This window comes from Xiphophorus hellerii, chromosome 12 (assembly GCF_003331165.1).
Source record: "Xiphophorus hellerii strain 12219 chromosome 12, Xiphophorus_hellerii-4.1, whole genome shotgun sequence".
Taxonomy (NCBI): domain Eukaryota; kingdom Metazoa; phylum Chordata; class Actinopteri; order Cyprinodontiformes; family Poeciliidae; genus Xiphophorus; species Xiphophorus hellerii.
The window spans coordinates 11,145,873-11,172,148 of NC_045683.1; the positions used below are offsets into that span (position 1 = coordinate 11,145,873).

The 26,276-nt window shown below is 39.2% G+C and overlaps 1 protein-coding gene across 1 annotated transcript; it reads left to right on the top strand.

Moving 5' to 3' along the window:
* Positions 1–1,593: 1,593 nt before the first annotated feature.
* Positions 1,594–25,809, top strand: prr16 (proline rich 16). The gene is made up of 3 exons (XM_032578378.1): positions 1,594–2,465; positions 11,134–12,182; positions 20,548–25,809. The coding sequence occupies exons 1-2, from the start codon at positions 2,331–2,333 to the stop codon at positions 11,995–11,997; spliced, it is 999 nt and encodes a 332-aa protein (XP_032434269.1). The 5' UTR covers positions 1,594–2,330; the 3' UTR covers positions 11,998–12,182; positions 20,548–25,809.
* The last annotated feature ends 467 nt before the right edge of the window (positions 25,810–26,276 follow it).

The window sequence follows — 26,276 nt, forward strand, 5'->3', positions numbered from 1 at the left end:
CAAAATAAACTTGTCATCCTCTCTTGACTGTGGAACAAGCAGGGGCACCCAGCAGTGTGTAGATGTAAACATACAGAAAATAAGACAGCATAAAAATAGCTCTAAGTGAAAGTCCTCCATTTGTTATTCTACTTTACTCCATTGCTTGCACATTGTATAAGAAAACTACCGTTGCCTTTCACCACTGCTTATTGTTCCCATACTGGACACATATTTTTGTCTTTGTAAGAAATCCAGTGCTGTGCAAATGTTTTAAATCGCCCAGCTTCTTTGTGCTCTACTTCAAAGAATATATATGTTTTTTATTATTTAAAAGTATCTCAGTATCTTTCATTGGACTATTTCTGCTTATTCAAACTGAGGTCTTATGCCTGAGTATAAAATTAAATGAAGTAGTGTGCCTAAAATAGATGAAGAAGTACAAGTGGAGGAGCCCAAAATAATCAAGCTTGAAACTATCTACAATAGTGGAACAGTGTCTTAAAGTTGCATCTCTAATAAGGAATGCTTTAATTTCACCACAAACCATAAAACTAGAATTTTAACATTTGTTTACATAATTTATTAAATTGAATTTAATACCTTCAGCATACATAGTGTTGAATCCAGCACTAAATTCTTTAAATTTAAGACATAAAGAAATTGTCAGGTTTACTTAATAAAAGTGCAGGCAATAGTAATCATAACTTGATTGTCGTGTTACTACGGCTACAATCTAATGAGTTTAATCTTTGTGTTTGAGCTCAGTTTACCTCTCAGCAAATAACCAGTTTTCAGTGATTGCCTTTAAGCTCATCCAATTATTTATACTCTCCTGTGCCAGATTCTTCAAATCTGTATTTAAACGCTGTTAGTGGTAGGTATGTTCTCAACAGGAAGAGGGCCCACCAAGTCATGCTGCTTTAAAAATAAATAAATAATAATAATAATAATAATAATAATAATAATAGAGAAAGAAAAAAACCTGAAAATAAGATCCGAAAAAAGTTAAAAAAATTAAAATCTGTAAAAGAATAAAAACAAATAAAAAAAAGGAAACTGCAAAAGTGTAAGTTTAACTATTGTCTGCATACTGTCAATTACTCTCAATATGTTGTTTTTAATTTAGAGGTTTTTTTCACATTTCAATTTCTGTATTTCTTTGCCTGCATTTTGCATCGGAACAAATTTCTCACCACACTAACTTGTGTGTGCCAGTCCTGGTGGGAGGAAGCCGGGGCGAACATGCAGACTGCGTGCAGAAAGACCCCAGATCGGGATTAGAATTCAGGACTTTCTGGCTGGATAAATCATGGGTACAGTCATTTATTTAAAGTATTTATTGGCAGTTTTATTTAAACTATTACATAAAAATATATATATTACTGAAGGATCTTTTTGATTGTTGTACTTTTGGGAATGATAAGCTATAGGGATGTAATTAAGTTTTCTGGTCATAACAACCACGGCTACCCTTAATAATAAAGACGCGATAGAGAGGGGCGGGGGTTAGGTAGGGAAATAAAATAAAGTGGGAAAAAAAAGACTGTCAGCATCGATAAGAGTGAAGCGATGGAGAGAGAGAGAGAGAGAAATAGAGAGAGAGACAGAGAGAGAGAGAGAGCCCGGACGTTGGCTGCTTTCCTCAGACTCTCCAAGGAGGCAGAGATGGAAACAGGATGAACCTGGCGGGGAGTTGCTTCACAGGAAAGTGCCTCTGGGGTGTCGTTACCCACTTGCATCAATACCAGAACCGACTCTTTTGGTTGGGAAGGAGGCAGAGAGACTTTCAATGTTTGCCGATGCTTGAGGATTACGGACCCTGGCTGTAACGGTTTGGATAGCTACCTACTTATTTCCTTCATGCCCTCCTCTGCCATAGCTAACGCAGTTTTTAATTATCGTTTTATTACCCATACTCAAATTCTCTCAAAAATGTCAAAATAGGCTTTCGCACCGACGGTGAAGATGTTTCTGTGGCGTCGTGCTTCGCCTCCGTTGGACGCAGGTGCGCTTAGATTCACAAACCTGTGGCCGGGCGCTTCTCTGACACTACGCTACGATATTCGGATAGCCGTTATTTTTCGTGTTTCGCTCTATTGCGCATGCCCCGTTTGAGATCCAGAATGCTGCCCCGACGCGACTCCGCTTCGTCCTGGCCGCGATGTAGCAGCAGCAGTAGAGGCAGCAGCAGCAGCAGCGGAAAGTGGAGAGGAGCGGAGGACTGAATGAGAGAGACAGAGAGAGGGGGGGGGAAAAAAAAAAAAAACATGCGCTGGCAAAAGTGGCTTCACCAAAGGATTTGACCCGAGATCCTTCGCGAAATAGACAACAGTGTCACGAAGTGAAGAATGTCAGGGACACCACATGCGGAGGCTGAAGGAGTAGTCTCCAAAGTAAAAGTGAAAAAGGAGATCAAGACCATTGTGGAGAATTTGGAAACCATCCTGGGAGACCTTAAGGATGTGGCAAAGGAGCTCAAAGAGGTACATTTTTATTCTTGCTGAAGACGTGTGTTTTGGTATTATTGTTTCTTACTCTCCAGGTTGAAGATGCTCTCTTAGGACATTTTGCCTTACAAAAGATGGGAGACTGACGTCCACTTCACTGTGGCCTGAATTGTGCTCCTCCTCCTCCGCCCCCATGCCCAGGGATGCATGTGATCATTATGGCCAACATGAAAGACATTTGGCACATGAGGGTGTAGGGGTGCGAAATGACAGGACAGCTCCTTCTTCATCCTGACTCACAAGCCATGATGAAAGTGAGAAAATGTAATCAGAATTAATATTTAATGGACAAGTTGGTCCAACCACACAGGGACTTTTTGCATTGCGTTTCATCATCTAAATGCAGACTGTTGTTCGCTGGGAATTGTCTCCTGCTAGATAATAGGAATGCGTTTTCATCTCTTTTAAGGTGTCTTGCTGCCTTTTTTTTAAAATGATTTTTCACTAATCCCAAACAATCACTCTGTGTGTCCGTTGCCTTCCTTGTTAAAAAATCTCAACTCTTGAAGCTTAAGGGCGTCTCCAGAAAGTTTTTCAAAGGTGTGGCGGGACACAAGTGGGTTGGGTCAAGCAGAGCTGGGAATGAGTGATAGCAATATGAAGCCTCCATTCCCTCAAAAGATGACATGAAAATAAGAGATGCACTCGTTAATCAGGAGATGTTCCCTTCATTGACTTAAAAATACAATTCCTTCTTACTTATTTGTTAAGCACACATTTTCTGCCTACAAATCCATCAACCGACTGCGTACACCTGGACCCACTTCTTTTCTAGTTTAGGAAAAAATCAAGTAAAGGTTAGGGAGCAGAGGTGCACCGTTTGCAGTTTTTTTTTCTGATTGTCGATTACCAATCTTTAAAAAACTATTTTGGCCAATACCATTTTTCTTTTGTCTGAAATGCAGCTGAGTTGGCACCAGTGGGTTGACTATTGTTACTGGCAAACCTGCAGACATGACCTGGTGGGCCGGTCTACCAGTCTAACCTCTCTCACTGGAGAACAGAAGAGGACAGTGGTTGATTTTTAGACCTTTGCTGATGTAGACAAGATTGGTGCAAGATTGGCTTCATATTTAAGTACTGGCCGATTGCTGATCTTCCAATATTAAGGAAATCAGAGCCGATAAATCTGTGCACCCCTAGTTGCAGCGAACACCTCGTAGCTGCGCTGGATCGATGTTGGATCACACTCGAACCATAAACGAACTGCTCTAGAGTTTGTTTTGAACCGCACCGGGAACACCTCCTTCAAATGGTCTCAATACAGTTGTTTTGGTTCCCGCCCTGTGTTCACAGCTATATAAACAAACCGGACCAAGGGGGGAAAACAATCAGAGTTTGTTTTAAAACTAAAACATCTCTGGTGAAAACACCCTAAAGGTTGCAGGACATGAATGTGAGTTGTGCTCCCTTCCTTTTCTATTGGATTCAAAACTTCAACCTTTATCAAAAAGGTAAAAAGTTCAAGATCACTGGCAATTTATATCTGCAAGGAAAATTCTGATCTGTGTGACTTTAGTGAGAGTAAATTAGAGATAGAGAAATCCACTGGTGAAACTCCTAAATTCCTTCCTTTTCAGATCAGTAACACTTTTCAGTGTGGAAGTTGTTACTGTGGGAAGAAGACCTGAAGTTAGCCATTCATTAGTTAGGTGTTTAAATGTTAAGGTATAGCAAGCATAAAGGCACAAGAGGGTATACTATTGTAAAATCTAAATATGTGACCTTATTTCAAAAAGGCTGCTGCAGCAGATAGCATGGCCTCAGTTAGTTCTTTTCAGTTAGTTAGTTTTTTTTGTTTGTTTTCTTCCAAACTTTTTTGGGTGTGAAAAGGTCTGGCACAGGACATGAACTTGCACCCACCCAAAGATTTTGATTACTGTTTTTAAAACTTTGTAATCTGTCGAAGCTTTACTGGAGAAGAGATCTAAAATTGGACACAACGCTCAGAATTTAGCATTAACAATACATTTTTTAACCCATTGAAACATACACTCTCCTATTTTAACGTTATATGAATAAAGAAATGTGCGTATATGGTTGTGTGGCCTCCTTGGTGGCACCCCTGTCAACTATCTATGCATTAAGAGCTCAGTGATGAAGAGGTAGAGATGCTAATAGGGACTCACACATATGGCTCTGAGTTTTATACTTTATATTTAATTTGAATTTTAAATATTTATAATGCAGGCTATTCTCACTGAGTCCCTCTGTGACTTGTTTTCTGGTATCAAATCAGTTCTTCTGATTCCAGTCATAGAATCGCGGGCTGCCACCTCGGTTGCAATCAACCTGCAGTTGTTGTTGGTCTTATGTTTGCATTCCAGCACTGGGTACATACCAGGCATTCGTCCCAAACCTTTCACCTTAACATGACAAGCTGTCATTCTAATGAAATCTTATTGCATACAGCCTCTGCTTCCTGCATTATGGATGGCTACTCCACAGCATCTGTCTCCCTGCATCCCTTTCCTCCTTCTCCCTCTTCTTTTCTGTTTCTCTTTTCTTTCCTTCTCACAGTTTGAGATTAATAAAACTTCTTTTGTCCTTTTCAGCAGTTTACAATCTATCACAGCAGGCATCAAAGTTAAATGACAACAGGAGGGCATTGTAATCTGTCTATTGTAATCTTTGCTGATGTGCCCTTTTCTTTTATTTTCCCTTTCTTGTTTCTTTTATTATTACGTTTTGTTTTTTTTTTCTTCCTTGCAGGAAATTGTATAGAGGATCAGTTATTCTGACACCGCTCACACATTAAACACAGGGCTGGAGGGGATGTTACTATCAAAGCCAGTGTTTGGGGCATAATCCGTTTGAAATGCGTTTATCTGTTAGAACTCGTAGACAGGGCTGGAGCTAAGTCTGGCTCTGAGGAAGGACCCTGCTCGGATGCTTGGCACAGCGGCCCAGGCTGCCTGGCCTACAGCAGGGGCTGCACACTGGGATACCAATATTACCTCTTGTGTGTGTCCCAACAAATTATCCACTTAAAGACTGCGTGAAGAGTTAAGCTCTCTCCACTCGTTTTATTATTTTCTTTTCTCTATTTCGTTCCTTGTCTCTCTGTTTCTCTTTTGACCACCGTTAGCAAATCTAGACAAGCATTTAAACCCCACAGGTCAATAAATATACTCTACGCTATTCTTCACAACATAGCAATAAGTACATGATTTGAAGGAAAATCCATATATTTGTGATCATTTCAAGGGATCTGGCATTGAAGCTGTGAAACTATAAAAGTAGTTTCACAGCTACAACAATTTTTTTTTCAATATTTTGTCATTTTGCAACTCCAAACGTTAACACTAAGCAGGGCATAACTGCAATGTAGAAGTAAAAGGATTGCATGATTTGAAAAAAAATACTTATCAAAACCAAACCTGAAAAGAGTGGCGTACTTTTATTCGTGGATGTGCCTACATAAGATCCAGTGCAGGCAATTATTTTTTGGTCTTTGTGTTCTGCTGGTAGGTGAACCTTTGGGCCAGTCTAAGGTCTTTTTTAACTCTATTCAGTTCAGTTCATTTAAATAGTGCCAAGTCACAGTTCAAGGCAGTTTACAAAAGCAAGTTGTTTCAATTTACTCATAGATACATCCTAGCTGATGGTAGTTCAAACCGTGCATTAAGTTCAGTTCACTATTCAAACACATTAAAACAGTTTTCTTTCTGAGAAAACCCAGCAATTGCATCGAGTCATTGACTTGCAGCTTTCACTCCTCCTGGACGAGCACATAGCGACAATCGCTTGCGTTGTGCCGATGACTTTAAAGCAATCCCTCATTCTGAGCGTGGACGTAGCAATAGTGGAGAGGAAAAACTCCCCTTTAACAGGATGAAACCTCCAGCAGAACCAGAACCTGGCTCAGTACAAGAAGTTAAATTCGACTGGGGGGTTGAGAAGACACAGCAGATACACACAAAGAAAAACAGAAGAACTGATGTAGGAATACTTTCTACATTAAAAAAAGTTAATAGCAGGAGAGGGAGAGAGTTTTGTTGTTGGCAGCATTGTCTCAGTTTATGCCTCCTTCCAGGAAGGCAGCAGAGCCAAACAGAATACCAGACCAGATGTATCTTCTATGTAGAGAAAATAAACCCCATAACAGCAAATAATGCAAGTTGGAGAGTAGCAGAAGAAGAAAGTAGCTGAGTGAGGGAAAGTGGTCAGATTGTCCTCCAGCGGTCTAAGTCTATAGACTTAGCTATAACTATGGAGATAGCCCAACTTGGCAACATATCTGTGTTTTAAACTGAGATTTATCTAAAAGAAAAGTTTTGAGCCTAGTCTTAAAAATAGGCAGGGTCTCTGCCTCACAGACTAAACCTGGGAGAGTAGCCTGATAACTAAAGGATCTGCCTCCCAGTCTACTTGTAGAGTTTCTAGGAACCAGCAGTAAACCTGCAGTCTGAGAGCAAAGTTCTCTGTTAGGAACATGTGGAACAATCAGATCTCTGATGTTGATGGAGTCGATTAGTAAGGGCTTTATATGGGACAAGGGGAATATAAGATTCTTTTGTGGATTTAACAGGGACTCAATTAATGGAAGCTAAATTAGGAGAAATATTGTTTCTTTTTCACTTGAATCAGAACTTTTGTTGCATCGTTTTGGATCAGCTGGAGACTTTTAACTTCATTTTAAAGTTTATAAACAATTACAGTAGTCCAGTCTTGAAGTAACAACTGCATGAACTAGTTTTTCAGCATCACTCCTGGACAGGATGTTTTCTAATTTTGCAGACTCTTTTAGGCTTTTTTAAAGGTTTTCCCTATATTTAACTTAATCCATTCTCTTATCAGCTTAGACCAGGTTTCCTTTCCCTGCTGAAGAAAAACATTACCATGTTTCACCATGGGAATGCTATGTACAGGACATTATCCAGTGTTATTTTTCTGCCACATATTGCTTTGTCATACCGTTTTTATCCATTGTTCCTTGTTTCTCAATAAATTTCTGAGTCTCTGACAGAACAGTGTTATTTATACTGATATTAATCTTACACAAGTGGGCTCTATAATTGCACCACTCATGATGACACCATGTTGGAATAATTTTGTTACCTTAGTTCTGATTTGTTATTTTTGGAGACTATAGTTCATAATTTTTGGGGTTGAGGCATTGCATGCTTGGATAATTATTCCCTCTGGTTTTGAATGCTGTGCAGTTGGAAGGACTTTGGCTCTTGCTTTTATTCTTTTGGACAGTTGTAAAGGTGTGTAGTCCTGCCAACAAGGTATTGTTTTGCAACTTGGAGCATATCAAAAGCTAAAACAATACCAGAGACAGACTTAAAGTGAAGCAGCAAAAGAAAATGAGGTCGATTAGCAGTGCTTACCGGCAATATGCGTCCTCTAGACATGTTACCGAGTAAAACCGTCTCTGCTGCCCAGAAATTGAGCACTTATGTCTTGACAATCTGCAACAATGTCTTCAACCAGAGGCCTCTTTAGATTTTTTTTCAAGACTGCTTCCAGAGAGGAGCTACAACAACATTTAATTTCCCATTTTGATAAATCATACTTTTGAATTGAATAGAATAATTAAGTGATTTATAATATTTAGAGGTATCTAGGTAAAAGGTGCAAAATATAAATGCATGACATGCTTTCCAGATTTTTAATTTTTTTGTAAAAACCATGTACCCTTTACCTTCCACTTCATATGTATGTGCTGGTGTGTGTTGTATGAAAAGAAATCCCTGTGAAATACATAGAAATTTATAAATGTCAGGGGACAAAATGTCAAAAAAGTTCAAGGAGCATAAATCCTGTTGAAAGGCTCCATAGACATTTCGTGCTTAAGTTCTTTTCTTTCTAGTTCTGACAAAGTCAGGCAGTGATTTTTAAAATATTCAGTTGTGTGTATCAAAGCAAAACATCTCTAAAACAGGGAAAATAATTTAATTTGAGAAGGAATGTTTTGGGTGGACTTTTAAAAATGGTTACGAAACAAAAAGTTAATATTTCTGAATATCAGAGTAGTTAAGTAACTATTATTAATTCCTATCCATTGTGGTTAGACAGTGTTTGTCGTTAGACAGTGTTTTAGACAGTATTCACAATGGATAGGCATCTGTAGTGCCACCCAAATGCATTGGTACCCTTTAAGAATAATATGTGAAAAAGCTTTAAAATATATTTATTTTTTTAGCTACAACATAGAATAACATTGAAAAATGCTAGCTTTTTTCTGAGGTGTGGAAAATAGATTAGGAGATAAAAAAAAAAAATCTCCTGCCAATAGACAGTATTCTCATAACATTTCACACAGCTGTGCAGACTGCGATGGCCTTCGAAGAATGTTGATTTTGTATCTCATTAACCATTTCTGTTTACTTGGCCATGTGTTTTAGATCATTATCTAGTTGAAATGGCAAGTAATTTTCAGGCCTCTAGATTTTTATTTAAATGTTCTGGTATTTCAAATAATTTATTCACTCCAACAAGGTTCCCATGGCCGTTGAAAGAGATCTGTAGGACTAGTTCCCTCAACTGGACAAATGTATTTAAATTAAAGGCCACATTTTTCTTATTTCTCTTTAGTGTAAGATTAAGTTACTGCACTGATGGTAGCTTTATTTTAAAATGTTTTTCATGTTCTGGCCAATAACAGCAAAGCTGCAACAGTATGAGTACGTCCTACATGAATCAAGAAGGGATTAAAACACTCGTTTGATTGCTTTGTGACGGTTGGAAGATACTAACACCTACTAAGGCTCAAGTCCCCTATCACCTTTAAATAGATAAAGTGAGTAATGGATGGATGGATGAATGTGTAGATAAATGTATAGATAAACTTAATCATCAAGTTCCAAAAACATCTGCAGGTCTGTAAATTTTGTCCAAAAGAAATCATTGATATTTCTGTGTAAACTTTAATGGCAAACTAAAGTCCTCTATCTTGGTTTCATCTATATATGTTATTTCCAAAGGGTCAAGATAAAATCCAATACAAATTTCTGCTGCATTTTTTAACCAATTTTCCAGTTTTCCTTATTATACACTTGTATTCATTGCCTCTCCTCCTAATTGTTTTCCGCAGTGTTCTCTGTATTCATAAATTATATAACATTCAGAGATAACAGATTCATTCTGTTACTTAAGCAGTTCTTCACTGTGCCGACTTTGCAACAGACTGCCAGCCTATTGATTTTTCATATCTTTTGCCCTCTGTTTTCTTCCCAAGCTCTCTTCTTATATAAATTATCGCTTTTATGCCTTTTTATTTTGCATTGGAATTTATGCTCTATATTATCAAAGCCACAACTCAAGACGTTGTCCAGTAGATTTTGCTGTAACTTATATACATATCTAATGGATCTTGTGTGTGCGTACATTTGACGTATAGTGAAAAAGAAGTCTTACCTCATACTTTATGCTCTGTTTTTTTGGACTTTGGTTTGTTTTTCTCTCATTTTCAGTGTCTTGCCTAGATGTTTTTCAGAGGAATGTCTAATTTTCTGTTTGTCAAGCATCTTAACTCTGACCTATGAGTCATTCAGGCATGAAAAAGCTCCTTAAATTCAAGGGATGGACCAGTGCTGTGTCTACACATAACAGACAAATAAGCATTTAGATAAGCACCTAGCTGACAGACTGTTACAAAAGCAAGATGTGTTACCTTTTGTTCTAGCTGAATCTGTAAGAACGGCTATGGCAATACAGTTTTACACACATAAAGCTGTATTTTAGTGCCATCAAGGTGATTCCCAAGCAGCTTTTAGCTAAAAGCTTGGCATACAGTAGATGAACTGGAGGATGATGAATCTCTCAGGTCTTTGCTGGAATCTGTTCTGTCTCTTAAGAGTCTTTTAGAGACTGTTCATCTCCTCTAGGTAGGTGTTTTAACCCCTTTGTCCCCATTTTGTCCTCTTGCCTTAAACATCTTTGTTTGAATTTTATGTAGAAAAGATTATTTTAAAAAATCCTATTTTACATTTAGTGCTATATCTCTTAACTTTTATTTTCTGAGACAGCTGAGTTTGTTGTAAGTTGTGTTCAGTCTGGGCCACATTGTCACACACATTGCCTTGCAAAACTATTCATTCTCTTTTTTTCACCTTCTGTCACATTACAACTACAAACTTCAATCTAACGTATCGGGATTTTCCATCATTAACAAACACAAAGTAGCTCATAGTAGTAAAGTGGATGCAAAAACACACATGGCTCAGTATATTGAATAACAGTTGGCATCCCAGTATCAATCTGTGTAATTTTGCAGTCACAAACAGCTTTGCTCTGTGCATATCTATAATATATTAGGCCAGTTAAGTGGCCACCCTTAATGCCTACACTAGTTATATTTCTGTAGTGGCTGTGACACTAGAGCTGATTGTGAAGTTCTACTTTTGATGTGCAAAGATGGTAGAGACACGCCTAAAAAACTAGTACCCGTAATAGTTATATAAAGTGTTGACTTGGGGTGTCTTTTTTGAAAACCATTTACAATTCTTCTATTTTGCAATCATGCACTAGCATGTGTTGGGCTATTGCATAAGATCCTAATACAAAACATGGAAGGTTGTGGCTGTAGTGTCACAACAAAATCTCCAAAGTTCCAGGGGTTATGAATAGTTTTGTAATCTCGCTACCCGTGACCTGAGCTCCCAAACTGACACATAGATCTTCTCGTTGTCACCAGGTTGTTCATGACATCGACACCCTGACTGGAGACCTTCAGTTGGAGGAGGACGGACTGACCGACAGTTCGAAGACCGACACGCTCAACTCCAGCTCGAGCTCCACCACTACCACCACAACCGCGTCCAGCCTGGAGAAGATGAAGCTCTTCCCCGAGGACTGCATCTTCAAGACACAGGTGCCCATGAGTCCGGTACCCATCCATCAACCTGGAGTTCTGACGGTGCTCAAGAAGCCACACCCGCCGCTGCCACCGCCGAGACACACTACGCTGAGAACGGAGGAACACAACATCAAGAACCTGCCTCATCCGACTTTGGTCTTATCAGGGAATATATCCAAGGCTAATGGGTCTTTGTTGAGGAACGGTGGCGTTTTCCCACTGAAACCAAATAAGGATTTATTCTCCTCCACTCCGTGCTTCATTTCAGGAGAGAGCGAAATGCAGGAATCTGGTCTGGTTCCTACGCTGCCCAGGCCAATGCCGCTTCTCCGGCATGAGAAAAACAAATGCCCCAAGGCTCCAGGCAGGGAGCACCGGGAGAGAGAGCGGGTCCGTTTCAGCGAGAAAGTCCAGTATCACGGCTACTGCCCAGACTGTGATATGCAGTACGACGTAGACGACGCAGAACTCCACTTACAGGCCGAGCTTAGCGACTTACGGCTCAGCCCGGTTCACTGCTGCTCTTCCTCCCCTCCTCTTCATCCTCTCCCTCATCCACTGATGTTGGAAAATGGAGGGCTCTCAGTCAGCCACAGTTTCCCTCCAACAACACACACTCCACCACCTTGTGTGCCTCCTCACACACCTTCCCTAAAGCCCCATAAAACAATCCTACGCAAAACAACCACCACCACAGTTTGACCCTGATAGGTCTCAACTTAAACATTGTTGAAAAAGATTCCTAGTGTTTTCTACTCAAGCTGAACTTCGGATTATCCAAACAAAGAGAGAGGAGAGGGTTTGGAAACAGAAAAAGTGGATAAAGTGAAAAGGAATGGCGAGAAGGGCAATGCTGAGATGGAAAACAGCGAGATCAGGGAGAAGCAGTGAGTGTGTGTGCATGTGCGATTGTGTTTGGCAGGAAGGGGAAAGGGAGGAAGAGCAAATGCACGTGTGCATCGATGCATGACTGCGAGTATGTCTTCTTATGAGATTTATTCATGTGTTTGTGGATACATGCATTAATAGGCAGTGAATTCCGCGTGAAGGAAAAAAAAGGATCAGGGAATATTCAAAAAGTCGACTCAAAACAGTGAAACTGCATCTGCGTCTCTCAGGAGAATCTCGTTACTAGCAAGTCTCAAAGTCAGGAAGTTGTTTCTTCGAGGGGGCCGTGATTAATTCATGTCTTTCTGGATGAAACAAGGACACCTTCCTCCTTCATATTCTAGCCAAGAAATTATCCCATTTCAAACACATAAGCACAGTGCCAGTCAGAAGTTTGCATACACTCAACCTCAGGGTGGCTCTTGTAGTAATTTTGGGCATTTGATTAGTTGTTTTAGCTGATCTTATTTCAGGTGGGAAAGATGGTACAACATCAAACTTTAATGTTAAGGATTTTGTTATTGGAGCTAAAATGATATGAAATCAAAATGTGATTATAAATATCTTCTCCTGTTGCTTTTTTTATTATTTGCACATCAGTTTTTCAGATCATCAAATAAATTTTAATTCCAAAGATAACCTGTGTAAAAGGAAAGAGTAGAGTTCAAATGATGATTTCAGATATTAAAAGAAAAAGGATATTCAAACCAACTTGGACCTATTTGGAAAAAGTAATTGCTCCCTAAACTGTCATGTTTGCAGTATAAAGAACCGAAATGCAGAGCAGTCTTTGGTGACAATTGGACACATTTACTAAAAAATATTAACTTACAGAAGAAGCAAATGCAGATAAAGTGGGACATGGAAGCAAACAGACAGAATAACACGCAAAACTGCAGTTACAGAAGGACCCAGTAACAAACAATGAAAATCCAAGAGCTTAAATACAGGAAGGAGAGTGGAGGTGGAGAATGAAAACCAGAACTAATCAGAGGCAGATGGGAAACAGCTGAGGCAGAGTGCAGGCAGAGGATGGAAAATAGCTGTGGAATGGTGCAAACTGGCAGGAGGAAGACAGGTGAATAATAAACACTGGAGGAGAACTGAGAGTACTAAAGGAAACTTCAAATCAAGGGGGGAGAAAAATAACACTAACTGAAGAGAACAAAATCTATATGCATAAAGAACAAAATGCAAGAATAAACTAAAATGGTTTAAATACAAAGGAATTAACCAAAAGTCAAAACTTTTTGAAAAAATAATGACTACAGGGGACTGAACAGAATATGAGAAAGCATGATGTGGACTTTTGGTTATGTTACCTTTGGAGGCAACAAGTATTTTTTAGACTACATGTCTGAATGGCTGTTGCGCTCCTGATTATTCTTCTCCTGCACAACAAAAGTGCATTAAGATTTTCTAGTAGAGAGCAGAATTCAGGATCCGATTAAAGACAGCAAGTCGTCCAAACAGAAAAACTGTCTCACTGCCACCACTTTGTTTAGCTGCAGAAACATAACGTTAGCCTGCATTGTCCAGCCCGAAAACCAGTTGCTGGTGTGTGTCCATTTTGGCAAGGGGGCTTCTTGGCTGGTACCGTCTCAGTCCAAGTTAACTTTGCTTCACTGTGGATAGTTACACTGGAGTTTCAGCAACTTCATGGTTTGATCTTAATGTTAGTAACCAATCTCCTTTCACATGAGGATGACAGTTTGGATCAGAAAGTGGAAAGCTGGACACAACTGGATGTTCCAACATGAAAATGATCCCAAACACACATTGAAACTAGTTCTGGAAAAGATATATCAACATTAAGCTCTTAGACTTTCGCAATCCTTGTATTATGCTGAAATTCTTTCCCTGTCCCAGAAAACCTAATAAAGTATTCAACTTCACAGTTTCTAATAAGAGGAGTGGTCAAATATCCAGACAGAGATGGTAGCAAAGTGGGCGTGTGTGTGTGTGTGTGTGTGGTTTCTCTGCTCTGAACATTTATCTGAATCGGTGGTGGTGGTGGAAATATACGTTTGGGCTTTTACCAATATTTTGGACGTCTGAATGTCGTCCAAAACATTCAGACGTTTTTCTATTCTATTGTTTGGAATAGAAAAAAACACAATATGATTCCAAAACAGTTTAGTGCATATATCTTGTACAGTTCAAGTGCATCAATAAAGCCTTGGATGAATATGACTTTCACTTTGAGGAGAGGACATAAGTTTCTGACCAGAACTGTAGACACAAATCAATACGTATGAACAGAAGGTCATATAGGCAGTCGTTTCATTACTGTGCCTGAATACTGAGTTGTATCTTTGCGCAGATCTGTATGAATACAATCATTCCGACTTCTCCTTCACTGCTTCCCAGTCCAAGTGGCGTTTATCTGACGTTATCAGACTGTGGGATTGAAAGGAGCGAGAGATAATGAGGGGAGAGTTGCTGGACCGGTGGAGAGGGAGAGAGAAATGTTTCTTCTTCTTCTTTTTTTTTTTTAAACACACACCTTTGATTTGTGAGCAAATTCAGAGCGAAAAAAATCCTCGCCAACTCTCGCTCGTGCCGATTCACCCAGCCTCCGTTCACTGAGACGGCTACCTACCGTCCTATTCTCATATCTATGAGACTAAATCAGCTGTAAGCTTATCAGTTCTGCTCTTAAATGCTGATAATCCATCTGGAAAAAAGAAAACCCTACGCTAATATAATACCATCTCAGCCTAATTTCAGCAGAAGCACTCTCCATTTTATCAGCTTCTATTAGGAAGTATATTTAATAAAGCCTACGACTGCCATGTGTGTGGGGGGGTGCAGATAATTGTTTCGGAGACTGAGCGTAAGGGATATGTGTGTGTGCACGCCTTTCCTAGTTGTGTATGCGTTTCTACAAGCCCATGTCAGCTTGGCAGACTTAGGGAGACAGCATACCCTTGAGTTAGATGAGAATAGTAGCACCTTCCTCCCAGCACCTTCCTCCCAGCAATGCCCTTAATTAGCCGCATTAGACAACAGAAGATAACAGCCCTGCCTCAGACAGCCTTTGTACCAACCTTTGTTCCCAGCTTTGCCTCGACAAAGCTCCCAACTGCTGCTGCACATATTGTTTGTGATAAACAGGGAGGATGAGCAGCCGAGGGTGGTGGGGAGACCTAAAGCAAGGAATCAGCGAAAGGCACAGCAAGTTCAAGATGTAGGTGAGCTTTTTTTAGGAAATGGGGAAGAGGAGAGGGATTAGAAACATTAAGGTTATTATTTTCTGGGATTGAGGGGGTGGGAAGATGAGAAAATCAGGGTATGAAAAAGCAGTAGATGATGACTAAATCTGATCCGTGAACTCGTCAGCTTTACAATCTAAAATCGGCATCTGGATTAGGGATCAGCAGACTTCCAGCCGTGAGGAAAGCAAACAAACAAAAAATATATATAATAGAGACTGAGTTAGAGCATAGAGTCGGGTAGGGGCCAAGAAGGAAAGTGTGGAAGAGAGAGAAGAAGAGACATGTGCATGATGTTTGCTGCTGTGTGTTTTTTGGGCCTCTTGATGACTGCTCAGTGTGAAACATTCACTCTATTTATCTTGTATCAGTGAGTCCTAATGAGTCTGGCAGCAACATGCAGACACACGGATTCACATTAGTGCTGAAAAGAGTCAGCCAGTATCATCACTATATGCAATTCATGGGAGGGCTCTTCTTCTGCAGTGCATCCTTACTTATTGAAGCACTGTTTACCCAAAGCAAAGGCGTTGACACAGTGGGGTTGGAATCAGTTGATTAAAAGGATACATCCCTCTTATCTGCTTTTATTTTCCTAGCTGATAGGCGGGAATATTTAATCTGGGTTTTAAAAATGCAGGGAAATAAACAGAGGAGAACTCCGTTTAAAAATCCACACATGCTGCAACCCAGTAATAACACATATAAATGATCTTGGAGAAGATCGTTTATATTTATACAAACGCTGAGGTGCAGCGCTCCGCAAAAATATTCACGTCCCATGTTTTGTCAAACTGCAACCCATAAACATTTAATGTGTCTTACTGGGATTTTATGAGGTAGGCCAACACAAAGTAGTGCATAAATATAAAGTTGGAAAAAAATTTCTTTAAAATGTGGTGCTTCTTTCCTCAATACTTTTAATACCCCTTCATAAAATCCAACGCAACCAGTTGCACTTGTAAAGTATAAATCCAGCTGTGTTGTGAAGGCCTCAGAGGCTTGTTAGAGAACATTACTGAACAAAGTCATAAAGACGGAAAAACAACAAGGATAAAGTTGCAAACATCATTTTTCTATTTCAGCAGGGAAAGAGAAGCTGGTCAGAGTTGTTGGTTAGATGGATGGAGCTAAAAGAAAACTTGTTAGAGGCTGAAAAAGACCTGAGGCTGCGATGAAGGTTCACCTTCCAGCAGGATAACAAACCCAAACTCACATCCAGAGCTACAATAGAGCTAGAAAGCTTTACAGCAGTGGTGTGCACAAGGGTCAAAATCATCAAGTTGAAAACACTGGTGGGCAACTAAATAGTTTTGTTTTTTGTTGGTTTTTTTTAGAATAAGAATGGAAAAATAAGTTTCTTTTATCTGTTCAATAATATACTAAACATTAGAGATTTGAATGGAAAACGATATTTTGATGGAATCTGTAAATCAGTGTTGATCCATAACATAAACAAGGACTGTCTCATTAAAAGACAGGAATATGATTTCCTAATATTTGTTCTCAACTGTTTTTGTTTTTGGGCTAGAAAATGTATTTTCTGTACCTTTGGTGACAAGAACAGGATGTGGGTCAGTGCTTTCTTTGTTTAGCCAAATTGAATTAATCTTAGCCAATCAGTGCTTAAAATTAATGAATGGAGCTTCTGAATCGGCTGATTTGTAAATGCCAGCCAATTGCCTGTCAAGTAGCATTTCACCTGGGTATCCCAGCTTCCTAACCTACATTTTCTTAAGAACATTTGAGCAGAAAATCCATGAATCATGAAGAAAATCCATGAACCACTTAGCAATCCATGCTCTCTTTTTCAGATTTTAAATCATCTTAAAAACCCTGTGTCCTTCACCTTCAGCTTTACGGTCAGGCGCTACTTTGTATTTGATAGATCACGTACAAAATTTAGTTCCTGGTTTAATTTGCTAAAATGTGATCAAGTCCTAAGGATCTGAACGTTTTTGGAGAACACTGTAAAAATGAATCTGTGTAAATATCCTTTTTTTTGGTTACCTTTTACTGTTGATATTAGTTGACTCAAAGTAATACAGAAAGCATCAAACGTTTGACAAGTCGCTGTGTTTTATTTGCTTGATTTAAAAGGTCAAAATATGTAATTGTACCCACTCACTGGCAGTTTACCATCATGCTACATAATTTAATGCTTGTATTGAGGTTTGAGCCACAGAATAACACTAAATATTGCTTCATTCTTGCAGAATAAACCTTAAAGACACCATGACAGACAGCTAATGGTTGATGCAAGATTAAACCCATGTTTATCAGAGAGAATATTTTGACATTCAGTAAATAGAAAAGCTTCTGTTTTCATAAGACATTATTAAATACACCCATAATTTGTAATGAGGTTGCTCTTGTTAGCAGAATACCACTGCTCCCCTGATCACGTCTGTGGGAGTGTTTTGCTGTTTTTTTGTTTTTTTTTTGTCTTCTAAAGGCTATCTGTACTCCAGAGCTCTAGGCTCCAAGATAAAGTTGTAATGGGCAGGAAGGAGGTGGATCTCCACCGCCTCCATCGTGAGTCAGGCCTGACTCAACGGCACTGACCCACTCCCTCCAGCTCACCGCTCTAATTCGTACCCCAGCTCTGTTTTTTTCTCTCCCTCTCTCTGTATCTCTGCCTCCATCTTTCTCTCGCACTCACTGTTTCTTTATTTCTTTCTTTCCTTTCCCCTTGGCTGATGCTTCACTCCCACTCAGCAGCATCTGTATGCACAACAATCTCTCTGCATGCATGCGTCTCCGTGTACATGTGGGTGAGGTTGCTGTTATCAAAGAAACAACACTTTTTGCAGCAAAAGGAATTGTTAGTTTCAGTGTTTAAGTGTGCCTATGAAAAGTATTCAACCCCCTCGGATCTTTTACCCTTTTTGTTGCTTTTAAAATCAATCACGATCAACAGCATCTATTTTTTGACACAAAAAAATCACGTCAAAACTGAAAACCGATTTCACAAAATAATGACAATTAAATAAAACGTTGAACCTAAAATAAGTGGCGGCATAAATATTCACTCAAATGAAGTCAGAGAAAATATTTGTATATGATTGTCATAATGTTGTAGAAATCATTTTTCACTTTTTTGTTATTGTTAAAAAAAAGACACATTTTGTTGGCTACGGTTGATTTGTAAAAGAAATGAAAGGGTAGAACATCCAAGGAGGTGAATTTAAGTCAGGGGCTTGTCTTTTGTAATCTTATTACCTTTACTTTTAAATTATAAAAAACTTAAATGCATAAATCTAAAATCACCTCTAATGTCCTTTTAATGATACCTGTGCAGCTCCCTGTTGTAGGTCATAACTCTGATTTATTTCTGCCAAACTACAGTCACATGTGTGTTTATTATCCTCCTACTCCTCCTGTTGTATTATCTGATTTTCCAACCTGGCAAACGCACAGCGAGTAATAAAACTCGACAGTCAGAGAGAGACCCACATTTTGCCAGTGAATATTAATTAGCAGTTGTTTCTCTGTCTGATTGCTGCTGGTGATAGTCCTGCAAAGAGGCACGGTTGTCTGTTTGCTCGTCCTCGTTCTGCATGCATCATTTACTTTGATTTCTGTTTTCCTCAATGAGCTACATTTCAATATAATCACATAAAATGAAAACGATACGAGGAAGCGTGAAACAAAATTAAACAAGCAATTATGATTCAGCATGCCGGAGGGCTTGTGTCTGCACAGAAGATCCTGTATTAAAGGTTCGTTTCTAGCACAAAATGAAGGTTGCTGGACAACTCTGGAGTTTTTACTGGTTTGGATACGTACGTCTTAAAGTCGTATCCATCCATCTGGTCATCTGTCCACATATCAATCTGTCTGACTATACATCCATCTATTCCAACCAATCATCTGCCCAGTTATTTATTTATCCATCCATTTATCCATTGTGCATCCAAATGTGCAGCCATACAGTACTTCATGTTCGTCTATCCATTCATGTGTTTGTCTAACTCTCTGCCCATCAAACCTTCCAATCCCTTTCCATCATCCACTATCTCATATTGTTCACTATCTCAGTGTTTTTCAAAGCAGGGGCCGCGACCCCTAGGAAGGCCTCAGAAATCTGCAGGGAAGATGAGAAAACCCCCCCCCCAAAATAAAAACATTTATTCTAATAATTTTTTTCATCATTAACTCTAATCTGTTTTTCAACCATTATTTTAAAAGACAAGTTGAAATAATTTGCTGTAATGTTATTTGCAATGCTCATCTTTCTGATTAGTTGCCAGTCAAATTCCTCAAGCTGCTTTGCCAGGATTTTGCAACTTTTATAGGTGCAAAAGTGAAATCGAACCTGACTAAAATCGGTATTGACTAAAACTAAGGTTGGAAATTTGCCACAATATTCTGATCAGTGCATCTCTATGAATGTTGCCTTTGTGGTTTTAAAAAAAGAATTTCAACCTCTGGAAATATTTAGTTAGTGTAATCATTTCAAAACACATTCATTCAGACATAAATCTGGTGCATGTAAGGTTTACTTTCTTGCAGTTCATTGTTTCCTCTGAGCCCATGAGTCAAACCGAGTCATGATGCTGGAAAGTGAGTAGGTCATTTGCATAAATTATAACTTTAAAGGGACACATATGAGGGATACATCAAGGCATATGAGTACAAAGAGCGAGCGCTAATGGGGCAGTCATGCAGCCATGCGTGTAAGGAAGAGTCAAAGGCCATGATGGTCCACTGCAACCTACAGAGATTCAATGGTGTGCCTTTGCTTAATTTGAGGCTTTCACACCCCTTTGAAGTTAAAACATAGAGGGCTCAGCTGCTTCGTGTTCTGGAGAGAGAAACAACATCTCAACAACTGGATCAGATGCATCAGAGCAACAGTGGCCCAGAATGTTCTCTGTCCTCGGTGACCTACTGCTCCAGACCTGACTAAAGACGACAGCTCTCTAAGAAGTGGTTGTAATCCACAGAGGAAAACGTGTCAAACGATTCCCGTTCACTTTGATAACCTGTGGATGTGGCGCCGGGCGCCTGTGACTGGGCGGTGGTACCTTTCATTTGACTCTATAAAAAGCAATTGTTGTTGCTCCGACTGTCAAGTGCCTCTCCTCTGTGCAGTCAGATATCCACCTTAATGTGTCTCTTGGTTTTTTTTTCTCCTCCTCTGCAGGGCCCATTGAGATCCTTGAGCTCTGAGAGGAGTGGATGCTGGCTTCACACTCTAATCGACCAGGGTTGATCAGGGAGGAAGGAGCCCAAACATCAGCCTTCTGGTGCTTGAAAGTGCTAATGGCTCTGAACTGACAGAAGACAATATCCTCTTCTGAGCATAAAACAACCTTCAGGCGACAGCTGTACAGGTGGAAAAAACAAAAAAAACCGTTACTCTCCAAAACAAGGCATGGCAAGAGAGCCGGCCGCTGCGAGTGATATGTTTGTTCATAAAACCATCTAAATTAGATCGGAATGCTGCCCAGACCGAGTTATCAAAAGTAATGAGGCGGATATGGATGAAGCCGCACAAGATATGGGTTGAAATGATGTCAATTGGTGTTTGATTGATGCCAACACAGACTTTTGCTCTGTCAGATGGAAATCAATAGCTCCACTCAACCGATGGAATTTGCCTTTTAAGAATCGTAATTGTGCACGGATTGCCCGACAGGCCCGGCTTGCGAGAGAAAAAACAGCGTCTCCACTGGACTGCAGAAAAGGAGAAAATAGTATTATGTCAGTATGTGCCATATCCCAACCATGTGCTGTTTCTGTTGCGACCAGTGTTTGGAAATGAATATCGATTTGGCCGCTGGTCTGTGTCCAGTCATTAACGTCCATCGTTTCTGTATTTGCTCAACTGGTGCCATGCGTCCACGCATACTCCACGGTTAAAAAGCAGAGAGGTTCAGTCCAATGTGGCAAATTACAGCTTTAAAGGATTGTTGAGGAGGTGATAATTTGCATCAAATTTTATTTGTGTACAAATATACATAAACATGTTTGATATCTATATATTTCAGCCATTTTTTTCTACAGAGACTTTTAACATTTAAGAAGATGATATTTTTGATATTACGTTGGACAACAGAGGTTTATAGACAAAATATGACATTCCCTCATGTAGTACTTTTTCCAGGAAGGCAGAAGAACAAGATTGTGTTTGTAGAGATAAAAGAAACTTTAATTAAAAAGTTCTGTTTATTTTGTTTCTTTTTTTAAGAAAAGAATATACGATGAAGAAGAAAAGTGTCATAAACCAAATAATTGTTGTGCTTTATCAGAAGGGAGGTTTGGGTGAATTAATGAATGCATGACTGGCCCTTCACTCTGTCCTGCCATCACTGTGTTTTTCTATGCATTTCTACAAAGAGGATGTCTAAATGAGTCCAAGGTGCCGCTCGTTCTGCTTGCTACAACATTTAAGAGATATTCTTCATATCCTCTCAACTTGTTAATCAGGTTCATTTCCCAGTCTCTAAAATAAAAATCTGATCATATTCTATTCAGCTTTTGCAGACGAGTCACTTGTAATTACAAAAACATTTTTCACATTTTGTCACTTTTCTGCCACAAACTGTTGTGTATTTTAATGGGGTTTTGTGTGATGGACCAACACAAACTGGTGCATAATTTGTCACATGGATGTAAACTTATACACTGTTTTAAGTTTTTCTACTAATAAAAATCTGAAAAGTGCCATGCATTGGTATTCAACCCTCTTTAGTTAATGTTATAATAGTAGCAGAGACGTTTTTTGCTCCAATCACAGCTGCAAGTGTTTGAGGGGTGACCCTTTAAGTTGGGTAAAGAGCCTCTTTGTAAGATTCTCAACTGAATTTAGGTCTGGACTTTGACTGGGCCGCTTTAATGTGCTTTAACTATTTGACAGTAGCTCTGGTTGTATACTTAGGAACCTCCTGGTTGAACTGCCGTACATGTTTCATTCAGGATAGTCTTGTATTTAGCTCCACCCATCTTCTCGTCCACTTCCCAGTCCTGATGAAAATACACTTCACCACAGCATGATGCTGCCACCACCCTGTCTCGCCATGGAGATGCTGTCATTGTAGGTGATGTGTTTTTACATTTTTACATTTAGGCCAGAATTTCAGCTTTGGTCTCATCTGACCAGAGAACATATCTGCTGTATCCCCTGCATGACTTTTTAAAATCCTATAAAGGTCAGATCATTTTGCAGTGCATGGCTAACAGATGTCCAGTAGCTCTCTGCAGCTCCTCCAGAGTCGCCATGGACCACTAAATGACAGAAAGGTAAAATTTTATTATTATTTAAAATCTTCTGAAGGCAACTGAAAGCACTGGATTGTATTTAGGCGTATTACAATTAAGATGAAATAAAATCCCAATGCAAAACGTTAAAGTTTGTGGTTTTAATGTGACAAAATGTGCAAAGCACACGGCTCAATTTTTAAAACCAATTACAGAATACAAACAAACTCTGCCTCTTTCTTCTCATTGGACACAGACTGAATTCATGTCGAGTCCAAAGGAAAGTTGTCAGTGACATTTTTCTTGTGTGTTCACAAACTCTTTGAAACTAACTTGTGAGAAGTAAATAATACTTTGCACTCAGTGTTGGTGTGTGTATGTGTACTTTACTCCCGCCTCAAAAAAATATTTCACTGTTGACTTTTTCCCCGCCGACTGCATTCGATTTTTAGAAATTGTGCTCTTGTAGACTAATCTCTTACGATGTCATGACTCTGTGAACCGAGTGCCAAAAAGAGGAAATTAAACTGACTGCAAAGAGCATTGCACTTAATCAAAATCGCTAACAGAAGAAAAAAAATGGCAGCGTGAGCAAATGGTTCCAAAGAAAAGGAGGGGGGCGAAAAGTCCAGTAAATGGCATCATCAGCTGCATCTGTTAGCTGGAGATTAGTGTGATGAGATAGAAGCTGGCGATGCTAGGGGGCCGTGAACTGTCTGCACAAGATATTTCAGCAAACTAATGGTGTCTTGTCATGTTCATAAAGACTATATGACACGGGCCGCAGCCAGCAGTCTGAGCGCCATATTAACGAAGGACAGGGTCACAGAGGACCGCCTGGAGGACAGAGAGGCAGTCCTTCAGACGCGTTCAAACCGGTGAACTGGAAACAACGTGCTGGATAATTTGCATTGGAGGGGAAAAAAAAAAAAAAGAATTCATGTTTAACTCACTGCCTTGGTGCCCTTGAGCAAATCAAAAAAATCCAAAGAGGAATGTGTTTGTGCTTGCAGCTGAGTTGCATTGACTGTTATTAATTAAAAAAGAATCATTATTCAGAAGAATAGTGTAATTATGTATGGAAATATGCAATTTAGTTGGAGTTATATAAACTAAGTTTAAGAAGCATGAATAGCGGCATAATTAATCCAGTACTGATGTCTAGAAATAGAATGGTGCTTAGTTGTTAAAACACCAACAATTCTTGACTTTTACACAAGAGGACACAATTATTGTCATTCAAACATCCTAACTTTGCTCCGGATCCTTACAAGATTTTACTTTGAACACAGAAGCAAAATTATTCCACAAAGAATAAAAGCCACCGGGGCCAAAATTTTACTTCTGATACTGATGGTTGTGTATCTTTTATTTTCGATAACAAGCTTCAATCGTTCATTGTAATTTTCAATATACTGTATCTCCGACACAGCTCCCATAAAATCCCAGTCCGTTCTGTGACTTTAAAGCTCCTCCAGATATGATCGTCCTTCAACCGGTAGATTTTATTTTTTCTTAAAAGAGAGCACACCTTTCCCTCGCCTTCCCCACTCAGCTCCTCCAGACTAACGGCAGCAGCAATTAGAAAACGTCTGGTGAAACTTCAAGTCTGCTGAGCTCATCATACAAACTACTTCTGAGAATGGTTGTTAATGTTGTGATGTTGTGCTGAAGAGAGAGTGTCAGAAGGAGCAGGAGCTTCTTAAAGAGACAGAAGCCCAATTTCAAGGTGTCAAATTTGATACAATTTGATTAAGCTAACATATTTACTTGACTGCTATAAAACAGGACTATGTGCTTGGAAAATACATAATGCCATCCCTTTAAGCGTTTTTAATGGCACTAGTGACCTTTATGCCACAATAGGAGGAAGGGCAGACAGAGAAACAATGGTAAAACATGCAGCAAATGGCCTGGGGCGAGGAATTGAACCGGGAACAACTGTGTTGAGGGCTGTAGCCTCTGTATATGGTGCACCTCCACTGAGCCATGTAGGAGTTGTCTGAATTATATGTGTAAGTATATTATATCTCAGCAGTTCATCAAACCATGTTTTTGTACTTAATAAATAGGAGATACCATCTACAACAAAAAGGAACATTCTCTAAGGTTATCTGGAGCTAGTTCTTCGCCAGATGTTTTGAGGCGTTGCCATTTTGGAAGGCAAAGCGACAACTCAGATCCAGTGTTGCTGCTGATTGCTTAAGGATTTCTATCAAAATCTTTAGATATTCTCTTTCCTCATCAGTCAGATTCCTTCCTCCCTGAGAGTATTCCCATACAGTAAGGAAGCGTCTCCGCAGCACAATCCTCCTAAAGCTGCGTTTCAGTGTTTGGTTATACACCCTTCTCTACCTTCTTTCTCAAGTCATAAGCAATCTCTTTATGGCCAAAGAGCTTTAGTTTTCTCTCAGCTGAACGACGGACATGATGATCTTTCTCATACTTCAGTCTCACTTGAAGGTTTCATTTCTGCACAAGTGGAGATTTTCTTGTTCTGCGACCACACAGTTCATTCCTGAGCAGAGTTATCATCCTCTTTGAGACTACAATTTCTATCTAATCACAAAAGGGATTTTACACACATTTCTCTCTAGTTCTTTATAATCCTAGGCTTCCTTCCTCTACTAGGCTTGTCCTGTGCTGAGGGAAGTTTGTTGTTGATGCCTTTAACTCCAGTTCTTGACACTTGGGAAAGCTGTGATAACATTGTCTGGCCTTTTTCTTCTTTGTGAGCACCGACATTTCTTTTCCCCAAGTCTAAGCTGGTTTCCTTTGTTTTCAGCATGATACTTTGTCCTGTGACAGCTCAAACCCTTACTAATGTTTTATTCTGTGTATGTTGGGAAATATCTCTGGTTTCATTATTACAGAGTTAACACACGTAATGTACACAGCACTAATTTCTGCTGTGACTCAAGGGTTATATTGCTGATGCTGGAAATTTCTAGTTTTTCTTGTGAAACTTTCATAATTTGGTGTTAATCTGAATAGAGAGAAACTAAAGAATAATTTTTACTGGAGATAAAATAACTAATTTTGACATGTTTACCTGCCAATTCTAATAAATATGTAAACAAGTTCTCTCTGAAAACATGTTAGCCAATTACTAAACTAATGACTCTGGACTGTTTTAGAGGTTATTGAATTCCTAATTTTTGACGTTTGTATGTTGACAGATATTCATAAAAAACTTATTTCAAGTACAACTGCAGATTGGTTGTTATACATTTCTGATATCTGGCTACCATGTGTGTGGAAAAAAGAGGTTATTTTGACTAAATCTACTTAGTCCAGCAAATGCATCTTGAAGTGACTTGAATGAAAGCGGTTAAAGTAAAAACTACGAAACCAAAAACATTTAAAATGTGATTCATATTACTCATTTTGCAAATAAAACTCTAAAGCCAAAATCTGATCAAATAAACTTGAGATTATGTCATCTATGTTAACTAAAAGAAGCAAATACTTTCTGCACATCTCAGGCTTCCAGGCGTTGAGAAACGGGAACAAAATGCTCCCATGAACAGGCCTCTGATGACTAGTTCTTCCAACTCACAGTTTATTGTATTTTGGTCCAAGAACATTCAGTATTGAACAATGAAATGATTTTAAAATCTGACCTTTCACAAAGTGAATTGATTTAAGGACTCTGGCAACAGCATTCTGGAT